We start from the raw sequence: 18,689 nt of genomic DNA on the forward strand, positions 1-18,689 counted from the left end.
AACACAGAGCTAGGCCAAAATTCTCCTATTTTAGAGGGTTGGCAGCTGTTTTTTTCCCTCTTTATCAATGGCTGCTCTTTCAGATATATCACATAAGACTTCCCTGGAGAAAGCTTCACTTAGTGCCCAATGTACAGTAGTTCTGTCTGTTATACCAACCGTCACTACTATCTGTTACTCTCTTTCCGCGTCCCAAAATTTCCTTCACAACATTTACGACTGCTTGTGTCTTTTATTTATTATCTGTCTCTCCCTCTATGTAAAGCTTCATGAAGTTGGGGACCATTAACCCCATATTCATTGCTGTACCTCCAGAACCCAGCACAGTGCTTTTTGCATAGTAATAAACATGCATGCAATATTTATTATTCAATGAGTAATACACCTTAATAATCTTGAATAATGATAAAGATTAATAATAATCTAGAATCTTAATAAAGTTGCATTGAATAATTTGATGGATAGATGAATGGCAAGAATCCCACAATATTTTTTACTAGCCTCAATTTGAAAACTCATGCCAAGACTTGTGGACTTTATCTTTACAATGATTCTTGCACCTGTCTCTTTCTTCCAGTCCTTGCTTCAACTTTCTTTACCCAGGCCACCATCATATGTTAGTTTAAGCATTTAATAAAACTCAGAACTCACCTTCGGTCTTCTCTTGCTGATCTTCAACCCATCCTATATATTGCAGTTAGTCTTATAACCTTTGTGAAACTCTGATATTATTTTCCTATGAAAAAACAACAACAGCAACAAAAACTTGCCTTTGTGTAGACAGTTTGTTCTAAACTTTCTATCCTGGCATTTATGGGCCTTGAAGACCTGGCTGTAACTGATACAAGCTCTAAATGATCATAATGTCCCACGTATTTGTCTAGCTCTTTTTTGTGTGTACTTCTCTTTTGAAAGATTTATGACTCAAAGTTGTGTTATTACAACATTTAATAGAATGAGAACATGATGAGGGCAGAAACATGGTATGTTTTCCAATCTCAATATTTACAGCACTCTATGCATATTTACTGAAAAATCATTGTGTGCCCCAATTCTTGACGCTCTATGTTCAGTATCAAATAGAATATAGAATATAAAAATGATCAATTGCAAACCCTATATAGTGTTCGCGTGTAACTAAAAATACCGAATTCTGTACATTTTGTTTAAGGCAATGGATATGACTTATTATCTGTGCTACTCTTAAATATTGTTGTGCAACTGGTGCCTGCAGTTTCCTGAGCCAAAAGACGAAAAGTTTCGTCCTTAGAAATTTTTCGACTAAAAACTCCTCCAAATAATAAGAAAACACTTAGCAAAAAAAAAAAAAAAAAAAAAAGGTATTGCTGCATGTGGTCTTTTCCCCAGAAAGATATGCAAGATATGAAGGGAACAATAGGATCAGGAAGTGTACTCAGAAGATGAAACTGTATAATGTGAAAAAACCCACTCTGAACAGTTCTGGCACAGGCTATCTGCCTGCAGGCCCTGGTATTGACCCTTAAGCATGCTGTTCAGAATTCCATTATAGAGGAATTAAGGTGGCCAAGAATATATGTTTGTGTGCGTGTTTGTATGTGTGTGTGTGTCTGTGTGTGTGTATGAGGGAGTTTCACTCTTTCTTATATATGTATATATGAGTGTGTGTATACATATACAGGCATATGTGTATACACACACACACACACACACACACACACACACACACACGCACACACCCCTACGTACAAGAGACAGAACCTCACTTTCTTGCCCAGACTGGACTGGAGTGCAGAAGCTCAATCTCTGCGCACTGCAGCTTCATCCTCCTGAGCTCAAGTGATCCTCCTGAACAATCCTCTCACCTTAGCTTCTTCAGTAGCTGGGAACACAGGCACACACCTCCAGTCCTGGCTAATTTTTTGTATCTTTTGTAGAGACAGGGTTTCACCATATTTTCAAGCTAGTCTCCAACTCCTCAGTTCAAGTGGTCCACCCACCTCGGCCTCCCAAAGTCATGGGATCACAGACTTGAGCCACTGTGCCCGAGAACATATATTTCTAAATATTTCAAAATATTAATTTTGGCTGGGTGCGGTGGCTCACACTTGTAATCCCAGCACGTTGGGAGTCCAAGGTGGGTGGTTCAGGAAGTCAGGAGTTCAAGACCAGCCTGGCCAATGCAGTGAAACCACGTCCCTACTGAAAATATAAAAATTACTTAGGTGTTTTGGTGGGTGCCTGCAATCCCAGCTACATGGGAGGCTGAAGCAGGAGAATCCCTTGAACCCAGGAGTCGGAGGTTTCAGTGAGCTGAGTTCGCAGCAGTGCGCTCCAGTATGGACTACCGAGCTAGACTCCATTTCATAATACTAATAATAGTAATAACAATAATAATTGTTACTTGTATCATTCTGCATGAGAACAGTGTAATACAATTAAGAGCAGATGAGTACATAGGAACTTACTTTCATGGAATATTGTTCTTAACATAGTTGTTCTCAATTTTCAATGCACATAATTTTTCCTTCATGAATCTATAAGCTTGAGGTTTGAACACTCCACACTCAACACCTGTAGGGAATGCAAGTGAAAGCCTGCAGTCAGAATGTTACATCCTATTCCATGGGTACTAGCTGTTCCAGTGACATTTGTTAACATTTAGAAAAGGGTTGACATGATGTGCATAATTTTAATCAATCCTGGTGTTGTCTCTGAGTAAACAAAGTGCATGAGTGACATTGGAGATACTTCATGCTTTATCCCTGGATATATACTTATCTTCTAGTTTCATTTTTGTGTGTTTATTTTTGAGGTAGAGTTTCGCTCTTGTTGCCCAGGCTGGAGTGCCATGGCGCGATCTCAGCTCACCGCAAACTCCACCTCCTGGATTCAAGCGATTCTCCTGCCTCAGCCTCCCAAGTAGCTGGGATTACAGGCACTCGCCATCGTGCTGGGCTTATTTTGTACTTTTTTTTTTTTTTTTTTTAGTAGAGATGGGATTTCTCCCAGTTGGTCAGGCTGATCTTGAAATCCCAACTCCTAGTGATCTGCCCACTTCAGCCTCCAAAATTGCTGGGATTATATGCAGAAGCTACCGCTCCCGGCCTTTCTAAATTTTTTATTTATTTATTTATTTATTTATTTATTTTGAGATGGAGTTTCAATCTTTCTTCCAGGCTGGTGTTTAATGGTTAAGTGGTGCGATGTCAGATCACTGCAACCTCTGCCATTCAGGTTTAACCGATTCTCCTGCCTCAGCCTCCTGAGTAGCTACGATTACAGTCACCCCCACACCATGCGTGGATAATGTTTGTATTTTCATTAGAGATGGGCTTCTGCCATTTTACCCAGGGTGGTCTTCAAATTTTGACTTTAGGTGATCTGCCCGCCAGTGCCTCCCAAAATGTAGGATTGCAGGAGTGAGCCACCGTGCCTGGCCTTCTGTTTTCATCTTACGCCATGATTGGTTCATCTTCCAGCTATGCTCCAGTCACCCTGAATTATGTTATACTCAGTTTGATTCCAATAATGTACGAGCTTTTTTGTGTCCAGGCTCTCGCACAGGGCATTTCCTGTGTTTGGATTCCCCTTCCCATCTTGTCTGCCTTAAATACTACTACTCATTCTACTCTATCCAGAGCACTTGATGGTGCACATTCTGAGTTTCTAAGTAAAATATAGATGTATGTTACATAGATTTTTATGGAAAGAATCACCATAGATTTCATCACCTTTAAAAAGTGTCTGTGACCCCATAAATATTAAGATTCATTTGTTTCTGCCCATAATCAAACGTGAAACAGTAAAAGCATACACTGAGACCTCCTCATTTCCAACTGACCCAAACAAATTATCTGTCACAGATATTCTGTCCCTTTTCTCAGTTTTTATAGCACTTTATGTCTTTTTTTTCTTGAAACAGAGTCTCACTCTGTTGCCTATGCTGGAGTATAGTGGCATGATCTCCGTTCACTGCAACCTCCGTCTCCCGGGTTCAAGCAATTGTCCTGCCTCAGCCTCCCAAGAAGTTGGGACTACAGGTGTGTGCCACCAAGGCTGGCTAATTTTTTGTAGAGACAGGGTTTTACCTTGTTAGTCAGGATGGCCTCAATCTCCGGACCTCATGATCCTCCCTCCTTGCCCTCCCAAAGTGCTGGTGAGCCACTGCGCATGAACTACTTATCTCTCTTTTTACATCATTTCTATTTGTCTCCCTTTGGACTCAGCTATCACTGAAGGCAGAAACAATGTCTTATTCACCTTTGATCACAGAACTTAGCACAAATGGATTCATTTTAGCTGGGAGAATGTTGAAGCTTAAATCAATGTGCCTGGAATTTAAAATTAGCAATTTTCATATGCTAAAATTCTGGAGGATACAGTGCTTGCATCTTCTAACTATTACCCATACATTTAAAATTTTGACAGTCATTGCCCATCTTCAGGTTGTAATGTGAATACCAAGAAATACAACATTTCTGCTTAATAAAATATGACAACCTTCAGGTATGATAGGTTAACACAGACAGAATCAGTGTGATGGTATCTGCTTCTCCAAGATAATTTTTTCCAATTATTTTATTTATATGAATTATAGAAGTGAAATAAATAAGTAAAACAAAGGGGGATAAATTGTTGACAAATAATTAAAAAGTCTCAGAACATAAGGATGCTTATTTACAGATTAAAAGGCGAACACCTAGCAAAATAGCATGAAAATCGATGAAAGCAGACTCGTGTCAAGATACATCAATGTACAATTTGAGAACACTGAGAACAAAGAGAAAATGGTGTAAGTTTCCAGAGAGGTAAAAATAGGTCACGAACAAAGGATGAGGAACCAGATGATTTAGAAATTTTCAACACTGGCCAGGCATGGTGGCTCATGCATGTAATCCCAGCACTGTGGGAGGCCAAGGCGCAGTTTGGGAGGCCGAGGTGCACTTTGGGAGGCCAAGGCAGGCGAATGACCTGATGTCAGGAGTTTGAGACCAGCCTGACCAACATGGAGAAACCCCATCTCTACTAAAAACACAGAATTGTCCAGGCATGGTGGCGCCTACCTGTAATCCCAGCTACTGGGGAGGCTGAGGCAGGAGAATCACTTCAATCCAGGAGGTGCAGGTTGCGATGAGCTGAGATCCTGCCATTGTACTCCAGCCTGTGCAACAGGAGCGAAACTCCATGTCAAATTAAAAAAAAAAAAAAAAATCTCAACACTACCGCTATAAAGCAGAAGGCAATGGATTATGGAGTTCTGATTTGAAAATTCTAAAAGAAACTGATTTCTGACATATGTTTTTATTTCCAAATAGACTAAAATCAAATGTACAAGGAGAAAACATAACATTTTTCAGACATATGAGAACTCGAAAATTTTGTCTCCAGGTGAACCTTTCCTCAAGAAATTACTAGAGATTTTTTCCTACCAAAAAGAAGAAGTAAACCAAGAAAGATAAAGATGTGAAATGCAGAAAACAGGACACACAAGAAAAGAGAAAGATAAATTCTTAAAAGGGTAGTGAATGTAAGTCCTAGAATGAGACAATTGAAACAGGCCTGGAGGGCAACCAGTCAAGACTGTCGTAGGGAAGCAGGCTATAAGAGAGTGTTCTTCAAGGTGGGAGCATTTATACAGCAATTGATGTGAATAAAAGTCTTGATATGAGATTTAAAAAACTACTAAAGAATTTTCAATTGAGTTAACACAAGTTGAAATAAAATTAAGTGGAAATTGAACAACAAAATTAAAACCACTATTTCTCAGCAATCCATGGATTATCATAATAGGAATTTAAATGTACTTAGAACTTCACGATACTGCAAATATTACAGATTAAATTTGTGAGTAGCAGGAAAAGTGACATTACAATAGGAGTTTAAAGAGAAATGTTTCTACAACAACTTGAAAATTAATGTACTAGATATTTAAATAAAGAACTTTTCTTCTGTTCACCTTTGTTTCTCACAGGGTACACTCGCTGTGTAGCCCAGGCAGGAGTGCAGTGGCATCATCTCCATTCACCACATCCTCTGCCTCCCAGGTTCCCCCTCTCGACTAGCTGGGATTACAAGCATTCGTCACCATGCCCAGCTAATGTTTTGTATTTTTAGTAGAGGCCAGGCTTCACCATGTTGGCCAGACTGGTCTCCAACTGCTGATCTCAGGTGATCTGCCCGTCTCAGCCTTCCAAAGTCCAAAGTGCTGGGAATACAGGCGTTAGCCATCATGCCCAGCCAACTACAGTACTTTTTACCTAAGCGACTGGACGAGTGGAGTTGCTTTGTTTTTTTTCTTTTTTGACACATGGTCTCGCTGTGTCATCCAGGCTGGAGTGCAGTAGTCTGATCTTAGCTTACTACAACCTCTGCCTCCCAGGTTCAGGCGGTTCTCCTGCCTCAGCATCCCAAGTAGCTCGACCACAGGAATGTGCCACTAGGCCTGGCTACTTCTTCTATTTTTGGTAGAGACAGGTTTTTGCCATGTTGCCTAGGCTGGTGTCGAACTCCTGACCTCAAGTGACCCACCAACCTCGGCTTCCCAAAATGTGGAAATTACAGGCGAGAGCCACCACGCCCGGCCTGGACTTGCGGTTTTTTGACATAAAAAGAAAGCTGTGGAGGAAAAAGCTTGGTTTGTGGGAGCACCTGAGGTCAGTTTGGTTCAAAGGTTTGGGATACCTATTATCTACTGGCAGTGATGGTATGTTGTTAATGTACAATATGTTCATGCACATAGCATATGTATATGCTCATCAGATGTTTTCAGGTAAAACAAATAGTCATTCCAGTAGTTTGAGCCATTACAGCAATTTCCACCAGGGGATTTCACAGTCGAATTCCAGTTGTGGGCAACAGTGATTAACATAATGGTTATTAATGAGAAGAGATTTTGAGACGTCCAGCCATGTTGAGATGTCAAGGCCTTGAAGGGATGGGTTTGGCATATTATGAAGAAAGAGTGCATTGGACTGGATACTAAGAAACACATTGAATTGTTTTTCTTGCCTCTATAACATGAAAGGACAATTAGAGATATAGAAACAATGGAACATTTCACAGCATGGCTTGACATTTCACTGAACTTTTATCCTTTTAAGCATATACAAAGTTTGTGGATCACACCCTGAGAGCTGAATTAGAGTGAGAATTAACTTCCCGGTTGCCAAAGGAGAACAAGGAGAATGAAGGTGTCCGCAGTTAACAGTATTGGATTAATTGAAATGAAGGTTGACAGACTTTTTTGGCTTTCCAACAAATTGAGTAAAGAAAAGGTAACTGCTTTTCTAATTTCACACATACACAATAGTGGATAAATTAAAAATTACACAACCCATATATTACGGGTATCTCCTAGAAATGTATATGTACATGGGCAAACTCACAGTGTGCACATACGTGTCTATAGCTAAATAAATACAAACCCATTGACCAACAGTTAGCAAGTTAGAAATTATTCTTCCATTTCACCATTGCCTTTCCCAGAATTTTGTCACAAATATGATTTTTCCACATATTTGACGCCTACTCTCTGGAGGGATGTCATGTATACACACAGTAAAGCTGTGAGATATCACAATGTTAGTGTCAGAGAAAACAATAACACCGGTTTTATAAAAGAGTAATTGTGAGGAGAAAGTTATACTTCACATTACTACAAATACACAAGTAGGATTTCATTAAAAGCTGAAATCAGTCAATATAATTTGTTTTTAATGTTTTATTTAAAATACTTAATTTCAACAGGATTACTCAAGGAAAATAACGGTAGTCGTAATAAATAATGAGGAAGAATTCCCTCTAATTGTTGATTATTTAAAATGTGAGTAAAATACTAAAAGACACTGTATAATGTAGTTTCATGAAGCATTCTTTATGGTTTACATAAAATTAATAGTCTCAATGGAATATTTGGAGACTGTGAACATTCCATATATCAATTTATTGTACTTTCACTTTATTACTTACTTGCGTATCATCACTGATGGAAATAAAAATGTGTATATTTACACATATGAAAAACGTGGATTTTTGTTTGTTTTCTAGTCAGAGAAAGTTACCAATAATTTTGTCTATATAGGAAACTTTTTGCAAACCCAAATTCTGAACTTTCTTTTCTTTTGAAGATTCTTATTTCAGTCTAGGTATGAAAAGGAATTGGCTGTGATCATTCTTTGATTTCACTGTTATTTGTGAGTTTCTGATACAGAGTTAGGAATGTACAGACTTTAAAACTTGCTTTCTTTTTCTTCGTCTCCCTTTGGACCTGTATATGTGATTTCTGCAGTAATGTGCACCATTATCTCACATATGGTTGCTGAAAGATACAAGCATAAATAGAATTCTTAGTTTCACTGAATCTTGGGGAACAGACAAGTAAAACTGAAAGATAATTATGGTATGAATGTAAGTAAGCAGTTTATCACAGAGGTACAATAAGGGTGAAAATCTATTTAAAAATACATGCCTCATCCAAAACATGAGGTAGTAAAAATGAAACATTTAAGTTGGCATGAAGAACAGTTTAAAAGTTGTGATTATTTCCGGTGAGAGCAAGTAGCTGAAACATCATGAGGAAGTCCTTCAAAGCTACATGTTGGATTGCTGGTCAGGATGGTAAGCCCGGGTCTGGGGAAGGGTTCTAAGATCCAGGTCAGTTTGAGGTGCTCCTGGAGCTCAGGGGTGTCTCAGTCGGGGAGCTAGGAAGGGGAAACGCATGCTTCACCCCAGCTAGAAGGCCACCTCAGCCCACCTAGATGAAATTGTCCCTTGGCTGTCCTCTTTCTCCTTCTTGGACAGGCAGGAGGAGGAACTCACTCATCATGAGTACAACTGGCAGGAAGAAGTTTGCCTGTCATCACAACATTTACTTTGGCAACGAAGTGCTCACTAAGGAGTATTGCGTTGGCATCCTCAATGAGGAGTGCCTCCTGGTATGGTAGAGGGGGTAGTACCTGGGAAGCTCGGCCTGGCGTTAGCCTTCCTGACTCCTCTCCCTCCAGGATACAGGGCGACTGGCTCCACTGCAGTCAAGTGGTTCTAGGCTCATTCAGGTGAAGGCCCCAGTTTCCTGCAGGGCACTGCCTAACTGAGCTTCCTCAGCTGGTTGGCTGACTGTGACTGCCCAGGGTATGGCAGGTTTGCTGAGGTGGGGCAGCTATGCGGCGTCATGGCAAAGGACCTTGTTGGACATTCCTCGGCATCGGAGGAATTGGCTTTGGACCGGAACCTGACCTGTCACGACCACTTTGCCCAGTCCCCGAGGTCATCAGCCAGGGCCTGTGGCTCAATCTCCTGCAGCACTACTCAACGGAGTTAGGCCCTCAGAGAGGGAACAGAGAAGAGGACAGGGAAGCAGCCCAGGCCTGGGGGTTGAGAAGCCTGTGGGTCCCGGAGTTAGGATGCACATAGAGAAGCCAAGGCTCAGGGAGGAGATTGCAGTGAGCAAACTCAGGCCATCATGGGCTGGTGGAGAAAGGTCCATAAGGGAACTGTAGTTCCCACATTTCAGGATGGGGGAACCCTAATCTGCTAAATAGGCATAATTAGCAAAGGTCAATGGGTAAGAAGCCAGGATCAAGAGATAGCTGCCTCATCATCCCTTGCTAGCTCCCTTCTCTGTCCTGAGGCGTGCCACTACCTGGCCTTCAGTTTGGGATCCACCAGGGCTGTCTCACCCTCCATACAGATGCCCATCTGAGGCCTGTCCAGGTCTACATCCTCCCAGAATGGCTCTCCCAGGCCTGCCAAGTCCCATTTGGATGAACCCAGGCTCTCCTGACATGCTTGTTCCCCTCTGCCATCCTCATTCACCCAGCAACTCCCCACCCACAAAAAAGGCAGGCCATCGCACAGGGAATCTGGAGGACCACACAGGGCTCGCAGGGGAGGAAATGTGAAGAGACAGCAAAACGGAAGGGGATCCTCTGTGTGTTTCCAGGAAGGCAATCTGGCTGGACATTAAGGCCCACCTCACTATTGCTGAGGACACCCAGTGTCTCTTGGCCCTGAGCATGTGCACACAAACACATTGTCTAAATGGCATTGACATCAATACTACCTGAGTGATCCTCAGATCCTATACAACCCCTGTAAAAATATCAATGACCCATTCTTCTTAGAAAAGTAATCTGAGAATCCTAAATTTCCTGTGAAACGGCAGAACATCCTGAAAGCCCAGAGCAATCCAGTAAAACGCACAAAGCTGGAGGCATCACACTACCTAACTTCATGATATACTACTACAAAGCTTTACGTACCGAAATAGGATAGCACTGCAGAAAAGCAGAGACTTGAGCTTATGAAAAACAACAGGAGCCCAGAACTAAGTCACTGCATTTGCAGCTAAGTCACGGCCTTTTCCCAAAGAAGCAACAACGCCCAGTGAAAAATCAAGTATCTTCTATAAACTAGGTTGGGGACAAACTGAATAGCCACATAAAGGAATTTACAAGTGGATAATTTATCACCAACCTCCAATGTCAGACAGGAAACAATAAAAATACCAGAACAAATCACAAGGAAGAAGCTCCATGGCATCTCTGTAGGCAATGATGGTCTCAAAGTGACTGCAAGAGCACAGTAAACACCATCAGAAATAGAGGATGTAATCATATCAAACTAAAGTGCTTCACCACAACACAGAAAACTAAAGAAACAGAAGGGGCATCCTACAGGATGGGAGCAATGATTGGGTCACCATAGATCTGTTAATGGGTCAATATTCAAAGTACATAAGGAACTCCCCACAACTCAATAGCTTGAAAACAAATGGGCAAAGGCTGGAATACTCATTTCTGAAACTAAGACATACAGTTGTCCAGAGGACACACTAAAAAGTCCTCATCATCCCCAACCCACCAGGAAAATGCAAATCAAAACACAATGAGATTTCTTCTCACTTCAGTCAGAATGCCTATTTTCCAAAAGACAAGAAAAAAAAAAAAGAAAAAAGAAAACCCTCATTTCTGGTGAGGATGCAGAGAAAAGGAATTCCTTGCTCACTTTTGGTGAGAATGTAAATTGGTGCAGGCATTACAAGAAGTTTTATGGGTTTTATTTAATATAAACAGTCTTCAAAAATCTACAGGTAGAACCACCCACCATATGATCCAGCAAATCAAAATACCCGGGCACGCCCACAAGTACACAGATCAGTATGTTGAAGGTGTGCATGCACCCATGCAAGTATTGTTGCACTCATTACATTTTCCCTAGAGCCAAAATAACGGAAGCAACCTGAGTGTCCCTCAATTGATGAGTGGATTAAAAAAATGGGGTAAATACACCTACGCGGAATGGAAAAATGTAATGCAATAATAAATAAGGAAATCCTGCCAGTTGTGACAATGCGTGTGAATCTGCTGAATGTGTGCATGCCATTTTGTTAAGTCACATAAGCCAGGTATCTGAAAGGCAACTAGCACATGACCTCATTCTTATAAGAAATTGAAAAAGCGGACTTCACAGAGGTAGTGACTCCGAAGGCGGGGGTGAAGAGGGTGCACTGAGGAGATGCTGGATCAAGAATTCATATTTCTAGTTAGAAAGGAGGGATAGGTTAAAAATATTTTCTTCAGCCTGCTGACTATAACTGGTGATAATGTATTCTTTCTCTAACAAAATTCTAAGACAGTGCATGTCAAGTTTTTTCACAACAAAAATGACAAGTATGTGAGATCACGCATATGTTGATTAGCTGGATGTATCCAATGCATAATATATATGACCTTTTGAACAACACTCCTTATGTTATAAATATGTATCATTTCATATGACAGTTTCAAATAAACATACAATTTTTAAAACGCCTTAAGAGAATAAATGTCAATAAACTATTTTATTATAAAGCGGTGCTTTTCATTTCTATCAAAGTCTTTTTCATGACACAGGAAAGAATGCAACATCGTTTGGTAAGTTAAGGAAAAATATATATGTGCACATATATATATAAATTTATAAATATGAAAATCGCAATGAATGCTGACGATGAGTTGAAAGATAGAAATTAGAGGCACGGAGACTACAGTCCATGAATTGAAACCTTCACTGCATGTTTGAAAAGAAGACGTGAGGAGGTAGAAGAAAAAAGCAAAAAACTCAAAGCCATGCCAGGGCCATGGGTCACACCTGTCATTCCGGCACTTTGGTAGGCTGAGGTGGGAGGATTGCCTGCACTCAGGAGTTCCAGAGGAGCCTGGGGCAACATGGGCCCATATCCAAAAAGTAATCAATTGCTAAATTAATACATAGCTGGGAAGGGTTGCATGCACCTCTAGTGCCAGCTGTGTGAGAGTCTGAGTTGAGAGGATCACATGGGTGTGTGGTGTCTGGGATGCAGTGGGCTAAGACCCTGGGGCTGCTGTCCAACCTAGAAGACAGAGTAAGACCCATTCTCGGAAAACCAACAAAAAAAGAGTCACATTCGGCAAATTAAAACTACGTAGTGTGAGGAGAATCAAAATAAATGAAACATCATTAGAGCCTACGCGATCCGATGGAGGAAACCAGCTTTCACATAATAACAGCGCCAGATGGGGAGAACAATAAGAAAGGGCAGAGAGAACACTGTAAGTAATAATACACCAAACTCCCCAAATGACTTAAAAGACATAAATGTAAAAAGAGTGCTCCTTTTCCATTCAAAGCCCTTAATAACAAGTGCAAGTGTCTTTTTCTGAATCCCTGACACGCATTCAGCTAGCCTGAACCTCTTGGTGAAGTTCCCAGACCACGATGTGCCCTTTCTATATGCTCTCATTTTCTTATTTCCTATCACTTATCTGTAGCAGGTCATAACGAATCATGATTGTTTGACATTCTTTGACACAATGAATAATTCAGGTATGAGTTCATTAAACAATAGTTTATGACATGTCGTGAAGAAATTCTGTACGCATGATGTTGGTTAAAAGATAATACAAAACTGAAATGGAGGAAGAAGAACATTTTCTACGTTTCATCATCGTGCTTGTGTTTACGCAGCATGTATCTACGAACTATAGCTGCCTGCTGGAAAATCATCTGACACAATCACTTGAAAGTTCTCCTTCCGCTTGGGAGACCACAGGCATACCCACTTTTTCACTTTTCCACCTTTTCGATACACTGAGCGGGATGAGTGGAATCCATGGGACTTTTGGCTTTGCTGCAATGCTCAGTATTTGTTTTTAACACTGTCATTGCTAGATTGGCCTGAAATAAACCGTTCATTATGGCTCACAAAAAGAACTCATCTCTTTCAGCTCAGAGTCTTTCAAAGAGGAATTTCATCCAGACATTCTGATGTCTGACGCCACTGCCAAGAGATTCAGAATTACAAACTAAATTCAGATAGAGAACAGAAAGGTAGATGATACAGACGGAGAGAGTGTGGTGGGGAAGGAAGGGAAAGAAGAAAGGAAGGGTGTAAAGGAAAGGAAGGAAGAAAGGAAGGGAGAGAGAGTGACAGATGTTCAAAGACACAGATACAAATTCTAGCATGGTTGTAGAGATAGACATGTACAAATTACCGCAGGTAGTGTGGAAAAATATGGGGAGACATAGGTGGAGTCAGAGGAAAGATACAAACCCACGCAGAGAAATAAACATACACAACTACAAACACACTAAAAACTACAAACACACACTTGGTACTTTAAACATGAAAAAGACCCTGACAGTAGATGTAACAGAGGTGTTTCAGAGTTACTGAGGCAGAATACAAATCCGTCAGTACCCTTAGCGTTTGTGGCCCATGTGCACGGATATTCAGTGGAAGAAGCGTTAGACAGCCTGTACAATTCAGCACAATTCAGCACCATCTCTGATAATACCAAAACAATGGTATTATCAGTGTGCCCAGGAGCAGGGGCAAAACTGGGCTATAGATTTTCAAAGCTCAACTGCTGATACCGAGCAGGAGGTGTGGAATGCGTATTGAAGGCAGTACAACAGATTCATGAACTTTGACTGTCAAACCTTCCTCCCTGAAACAACATAGCTCTTCTCACAGAAGCTGTGCCGACCAGAGTACATATGGGACAGGAATGTTAGCACTCTACTAGTGTGTGGCCAACATGGATGCTCATGTTGGAACTGTTTTTTCTGGGAACCGGGAAGAAAGTTCTGCCGCCGACACTGAAATCCTCCTCACCCATCAGTGACACAGGCAACCCCTCGTCTTGTGCATAGACACAGGTGTTCATGGGAAGCCGCCACCCACCCGTGAATGAAAACTGTATGTGTTGTCCTCCTGTGTGAGGCTTGCAACACATACTGTGCAACTATCTGCTCTTTACATTATTAAACTTAGGCAAAGTATGCTGAAAAGGCCACAGAAAATCAGAGGGCCCTGGGCTCCAGAAACAATCTGCAGTGCCAATCACTGGGGAGAATAGAGCCTCACTAGAGTTTGCAAGAGCACAAAATGCACTCGTAATGTTGGTAGCTACATACACTACTGGTTCCTCACCTAACATACAATCGTGGAGAAAAGCTTAACCCAACTAAAGATGTAAACATCAACAAGAGCGTCCATATCCTGTGTCCATACCACTGAATTGGAGTGGAATGAGAAGCCCTGTATTCTACAGAGACAGAAAGTTTTGTGGGAAGGGGACTGGATCACGTTGGCAATGATCCACCCACCATCTTCCTTCCACTACCCATCCTGGGAGCCACCTGTCACCTGTGATGTTCACCAGATATTCCTTGGTAATCACTTTATTCTGGAAGTAGGGGTTACTCCGAAAGAACAACATGATCCTGCAGAGATGAACGGGATGCTTCACTTCTTCCACCTGTCAGGACAAGGTGGAGAAAGTTTAAATACCTTTTTGGGTGAGGTGCCAACTGTTGCTCACAGGAACCAATTATTTCCCTTACCCTCCCCCACTAAACCCTCTAGCCTCAGTCTTGCTGTCCTCACCTCTAAGTTGATCATGTAGCTCAGCATGTCTTCATCTTGGTCAGTGATCAGGGCTGACATCTGGGGGTGGTTTGCAATCTGATTTAGGTCAAAGAGGCTTTACATGCGGTGGAAGGAGAAGCTAGGAGCAACAGAGAAGAAGGCCTAAGAGCACCCAGAGGCTGGGGTAGGGGATTTCTCAGATCTGCTTCCACGTATATGACCTCCTTTCGCCTCCCCCTACCCCTAAAATAAGGCCCCTTGGCTTCACAGAGGGTGTATAATTCTGAGGCTGACTGCACTGACATGCGGAGGTGCGATTTGCAGAGACTTGCTGGTGTCTGAGGAGTGGCAGAACCTGCTTATAGCCGAAGACGCCCAGTCCCAGATCGGACTAGAAAGGGGGAGCAATCACACTGCCTTAAAAATAGCTTGATGCACACAAAAACCTATTCTGGTCTGAACTCGCTTCTGTTCTTCAAAAACATGCCCCAAACGTCTGCTGCTCGGCATCACCAAGGGTTTCTCTGCCGCACGCAGGAAAATAGTACCCACGCCTGCTGCAGTTTTCCCTAGCCACATTTGTCCGGGGCAACTCACCTTTGTTCCCCAAAGGTGGCGTCACATCGATGCCAAGCTGCCCATAAGTTACTTACACTTCCCCGAGAGCACCTCTCCACCAGAAAGGCAGAAGAAACACTGAGAAGGATACAACATTGGCCCAGAAGCCAGGGACGCTCTGGATGACCGCGCCTCTGCAGTCTAGGTGGGCCTTGCGCCTCCGCTCCATCTTTTCCCTCTGCCGAGAAAAGGCCTTCCTGGCTTGGGCATTAACCGGCCCCAGCTCCACCTGAACGGCCAGCAGCTCCTCCAGTGCAGACTCTGGGGTCATGGGCCCAGGGCCAGGCTGTGCCCGCTGGGCCTCCTCCTGCGGCTCCACGAGGCCCTCCTCCTGGGCCACCACCTCCACCTCCGCCATTATGTCATCCAACACCAGCACCGCCTCCTCCCCCAAAGCCACCTGCTCACTCTCCACCCCGGCCGCCCCCTCCTGTACAGCCTCCATCCTGAAGACGGTGCCCTCCTCCGCACTCCCACTGAGCAAGGCCTATGCTGCCCGAACCGAGCCACACGAACCCGGCCGCAGCCTTTATTGCACCCAGTGGGTCAGCGGGCCCTCAGTGCGCATGCGCGGGGCTCCCGGGCGCCCCCTAATGGACTGCGCGGGAAGAGCGCGGGGAGCCGCGCTGCGACCGCCTTCCTCCCATGCTGGCCAATGAATGGGAGGGCGGTGGGCGTCTCCCTGGGCGGCACAGCCACTGGTGGGCCTGCATCTCCAACTCCCCCTAACGCCAACTCCTCTCCCCAAACCTCCTCCGAGAAGCCCTTGGAGCTTGTGCCCGGTAGCTCGGCATCCTGGGACAGACGGGCTGCGTGGCATTTGGAATTGTGGGCACGGCAGCCCTGTGTCCTGACATCCTGAGTGTGGCAAGCCATGAAAATCTCTATGTGTCATGAACACATGAAACATCTCTCTTCGTTAGGCAGGCCAGCTGGATGGTACGGAAGCAATACTGCAGATCCAGAGAACTCTCTCTGGTTGCTGGGGCCAGGTTGACAGGGGCGGCCTAGGGGAAGTGAGTCGGGCCGGGCACGTGGGAGGAAAGTCGCCTCCTTGTGCTAAGGTGAAATTGATCTGTTGTAGAGGCCAGAACCCCGGCACACACTATCGCAGGTCGAGGCAAATACAGGCTCTGCGTACCATGCTTCCTCCCTGAGGATGCTGCAGTCCAAGGAGCATTCCAAAGGGCCTCTTGTCCTATGCCCTGGGCACACCAGAGGCCGGCCGCCAGGGTTGGCCATTGATGACTTGCGCGCACGGTGTTTTGCAATGCCTTGCCGACCCAGAGGCTCCCGCACCCGCTGCAGTGGCTGCGGTGCCTGCTGGTGGTACTCTGCAGGCCCAGGGCCTGGGCCTCTGGCTCCTGAGCTCCTGTGCACAGTTGAGCCTGCGGGGGAGCCGAGCCCTGTGGCCATTGCAGGATCTGCGGGTCCAGCGGAGCTCCTCAGGAAACCTGGGTCCACGTGGGTGTGGGACTAGGTTCTCAGCAGGGCGATGCCCGTGGGTTTTTAGGGAGGGTGTCTGTGGGGGATCGGTCCCCAAGAGCCTAGGGGTGCGGAGGTTGGGCTGGGCTGCGCAGGCCGGGATCTGTGGGAGCACACAGGACGGCACCGTGTTCAGGCTGGAGGCTCTGCTGTTGAGGACGGCCGGAGTACAGAGCAAGGAGGCGGCCTTGGAAGAGGAGGCGGTGCTGATGGTGGAAGACATAATGGCTGAGGTGGAGGTGGTGGTTGAGGAGGAGACCGACGTGATGTGGCAGAAGGAGGGCCAGCGGGCACAGCCTGGCCCTGGACCAAGAACACCTGTGCCGTCAATGGACTCGCTGGAGGTCCTTCACTTGGAGCTGGGCTCCGTGAGTGCCCCAGGCCACAGGGCATCTCCGCCTTTTGGGCCAGAGCCATATCCTTGCAGCTTGCTTGTAGCAGCCCTGGGAACACGTGGTAGGCAAGGGGAGCCAAGCACAGCACTCACAAGGGAGAATCGCGGCGCCAAGGTCCCTTCCCGCGCAGCAGAAAGTCGAAGGGCACGTTTCCCTGGGAACGTCCCTGGAGGACGGGCAGTCTCTTTGCCATTGCCAGCCATTCAACCACCCCATGCTCTCGGTGCCCGTTTCCAACAGGCTCAGCCCAGAAACACAAGGTGCTTAAGACGGGTTCGCGGTGCATGGGGCTGCCGACCACCTCAAGGCAGGCACCAGCTCCCCAGATAGGCTTTCTTCCCCCTGCCGGCGCCGAACCCAAAGGGGTGTAGGCCTTGAGTCTATATAACCTCCTTTGCACCCACGCAATTCCCATGGGGAGCGCCAGGCACAACTCTGCCGCCGTTTCTTACTACAGGACTTCCCTCAAGTGGGCAGGCCCACCCCTCAGGGAGACTAGGATGAGAAGACAGCACACACCCGGACATCAGCAGAGCAGGTCCGGCACTCAGCACACAAAGGCCTCCTGCAGCTCATGAACCCGGAGAAGCAGCCGCCTCACACCACTCCGTGCCACCCCGCCCCTCCGCTCCTCAGCTGCAACCACCTGCCCACTTCTTCTTCCTCTCCGCTCTTGTCAGCCCAGGCCGTCTTGGCCGGGGTCCACCCACTCCACAAACCACCATAGCTGTGCCGTTGCCTCCTCGCCAGACAGAGACACAGGACCAACAACGGACGGTGACAGGCCAAATGTCTGGGAGATAGCCCTGCTCCACAGTCTCTGTGCTCTTGCAAAACTGCAGGGCGTCACGAGACTTGCCCACCCAATCATCTGGAGGCTTCCTGACCAGAGGTAGGTTGTTTGGCACACGAGATGTCGGCCTGGGCCGGAAACCATGATGAAGTCCTGCTTTGCTACATGATGGATTTGTAGGTCAGGCTGGGGAGCCTGGGTCGGTGGGAGGGGTCCAGTTTCTGAGTCAGTCTGTGGTCCCCCTGGGGACCAGGGTTGTCTCAGTGGGAGAACTGGAAAGTGGAAACTCGTGGTTCACTACAGCCCAGCTAGATAAGATGGTCGTATTGAATCCATTCTCTTTCTCCTTGATCAGGCAGGTGGAGGACCTCAGCGATCCCGGTTACCGGCGGCGGGATGAAGATTTCATGTCGTCACAATCTCTATTTCGACAGTGAAGTCATCATTAAGGAGTACTGTGTTGGCATCCTCGGTAAGGAATGCCTCCCAGCATGGTAGGGCAGCTGGTGTGTGGGAGGTGAGGTCT

At 45.0% G+C, this 18,689-nt stretch overlaps 1 protein-coding gene across 1 annotated transcript; it reads right to left on the reverse strand.

Annotated features, from left to right (window-relative positions):
* Nucleotides 1-7,837: 7,837 nt before the first annotated feature.
* Nucleotides 7,838-16,090, reverse strand: LOC129025971 (testis-specific Y-encoded protein 3-like). The gene is made up of 4 exons (XM_054473503.1): nucleotides 15,582-16,090; nucleotides 14,891-14,968; nucleotides 14,651-14,762; nucleotides 7,838-8,299 (listed from the first exon to the last, which is right to left on the reverse strand). Exons 1-4 carry the CDS (start codon nucleotides 15,933-15,935, stop codon nucleotides 8,211-8,213), a joined length of 633 nt encoding a protein of 210 aa, XP_054329478.1. The 5' UTR covers nucleotides 15,936-16,090; the 3' UTR covers nucleotides 7,838-8,210.
* Nucleotides 16,091-18,689: the final 2,599 nt, after the last annotated feature.

This window comes from Pongo pygmaeus, chromosome Y, assembly GCF_028885625.2.
Source record: "Pongo pygmaeus isolate AG05252 chromosome Y, NHGRI_mPonPyg2-v2.0_pri, whole genome shotgun sequence".
In the NCBI taxonomy this organism is placed as follows: Eukaryota; Metazoa; Chordata; class Mammalia; order Primates; family Hominidae; genus Pongo; species Pongo pygmaeus.

Excerpts from the sequence above, each read along its gene's own strand:
- LOC129025971 (XM_054473503.1), bottom strand. The coding sequence starts at position 15,935 with ATGGAGGCTGTACAGGAGGGGGCGGCCGGGGTGGAGAGTGAGCAGGTG. Across the intron at positions 14,763-14,890 it reads GCTACATGATCAACTTAGAG|GTGGAAGAAGTGAAGCATCC; the intron begins GTGAGGACAGCA and ends TTGTCCTGACAG. Across the intron at positions 8,300-14,650 it reads ATATCTGGTGAACATCACAG|CAACCATATGTGAGATAATG; the intron begins GTGACAGGTGGC and ends TGTATCTTTCAG.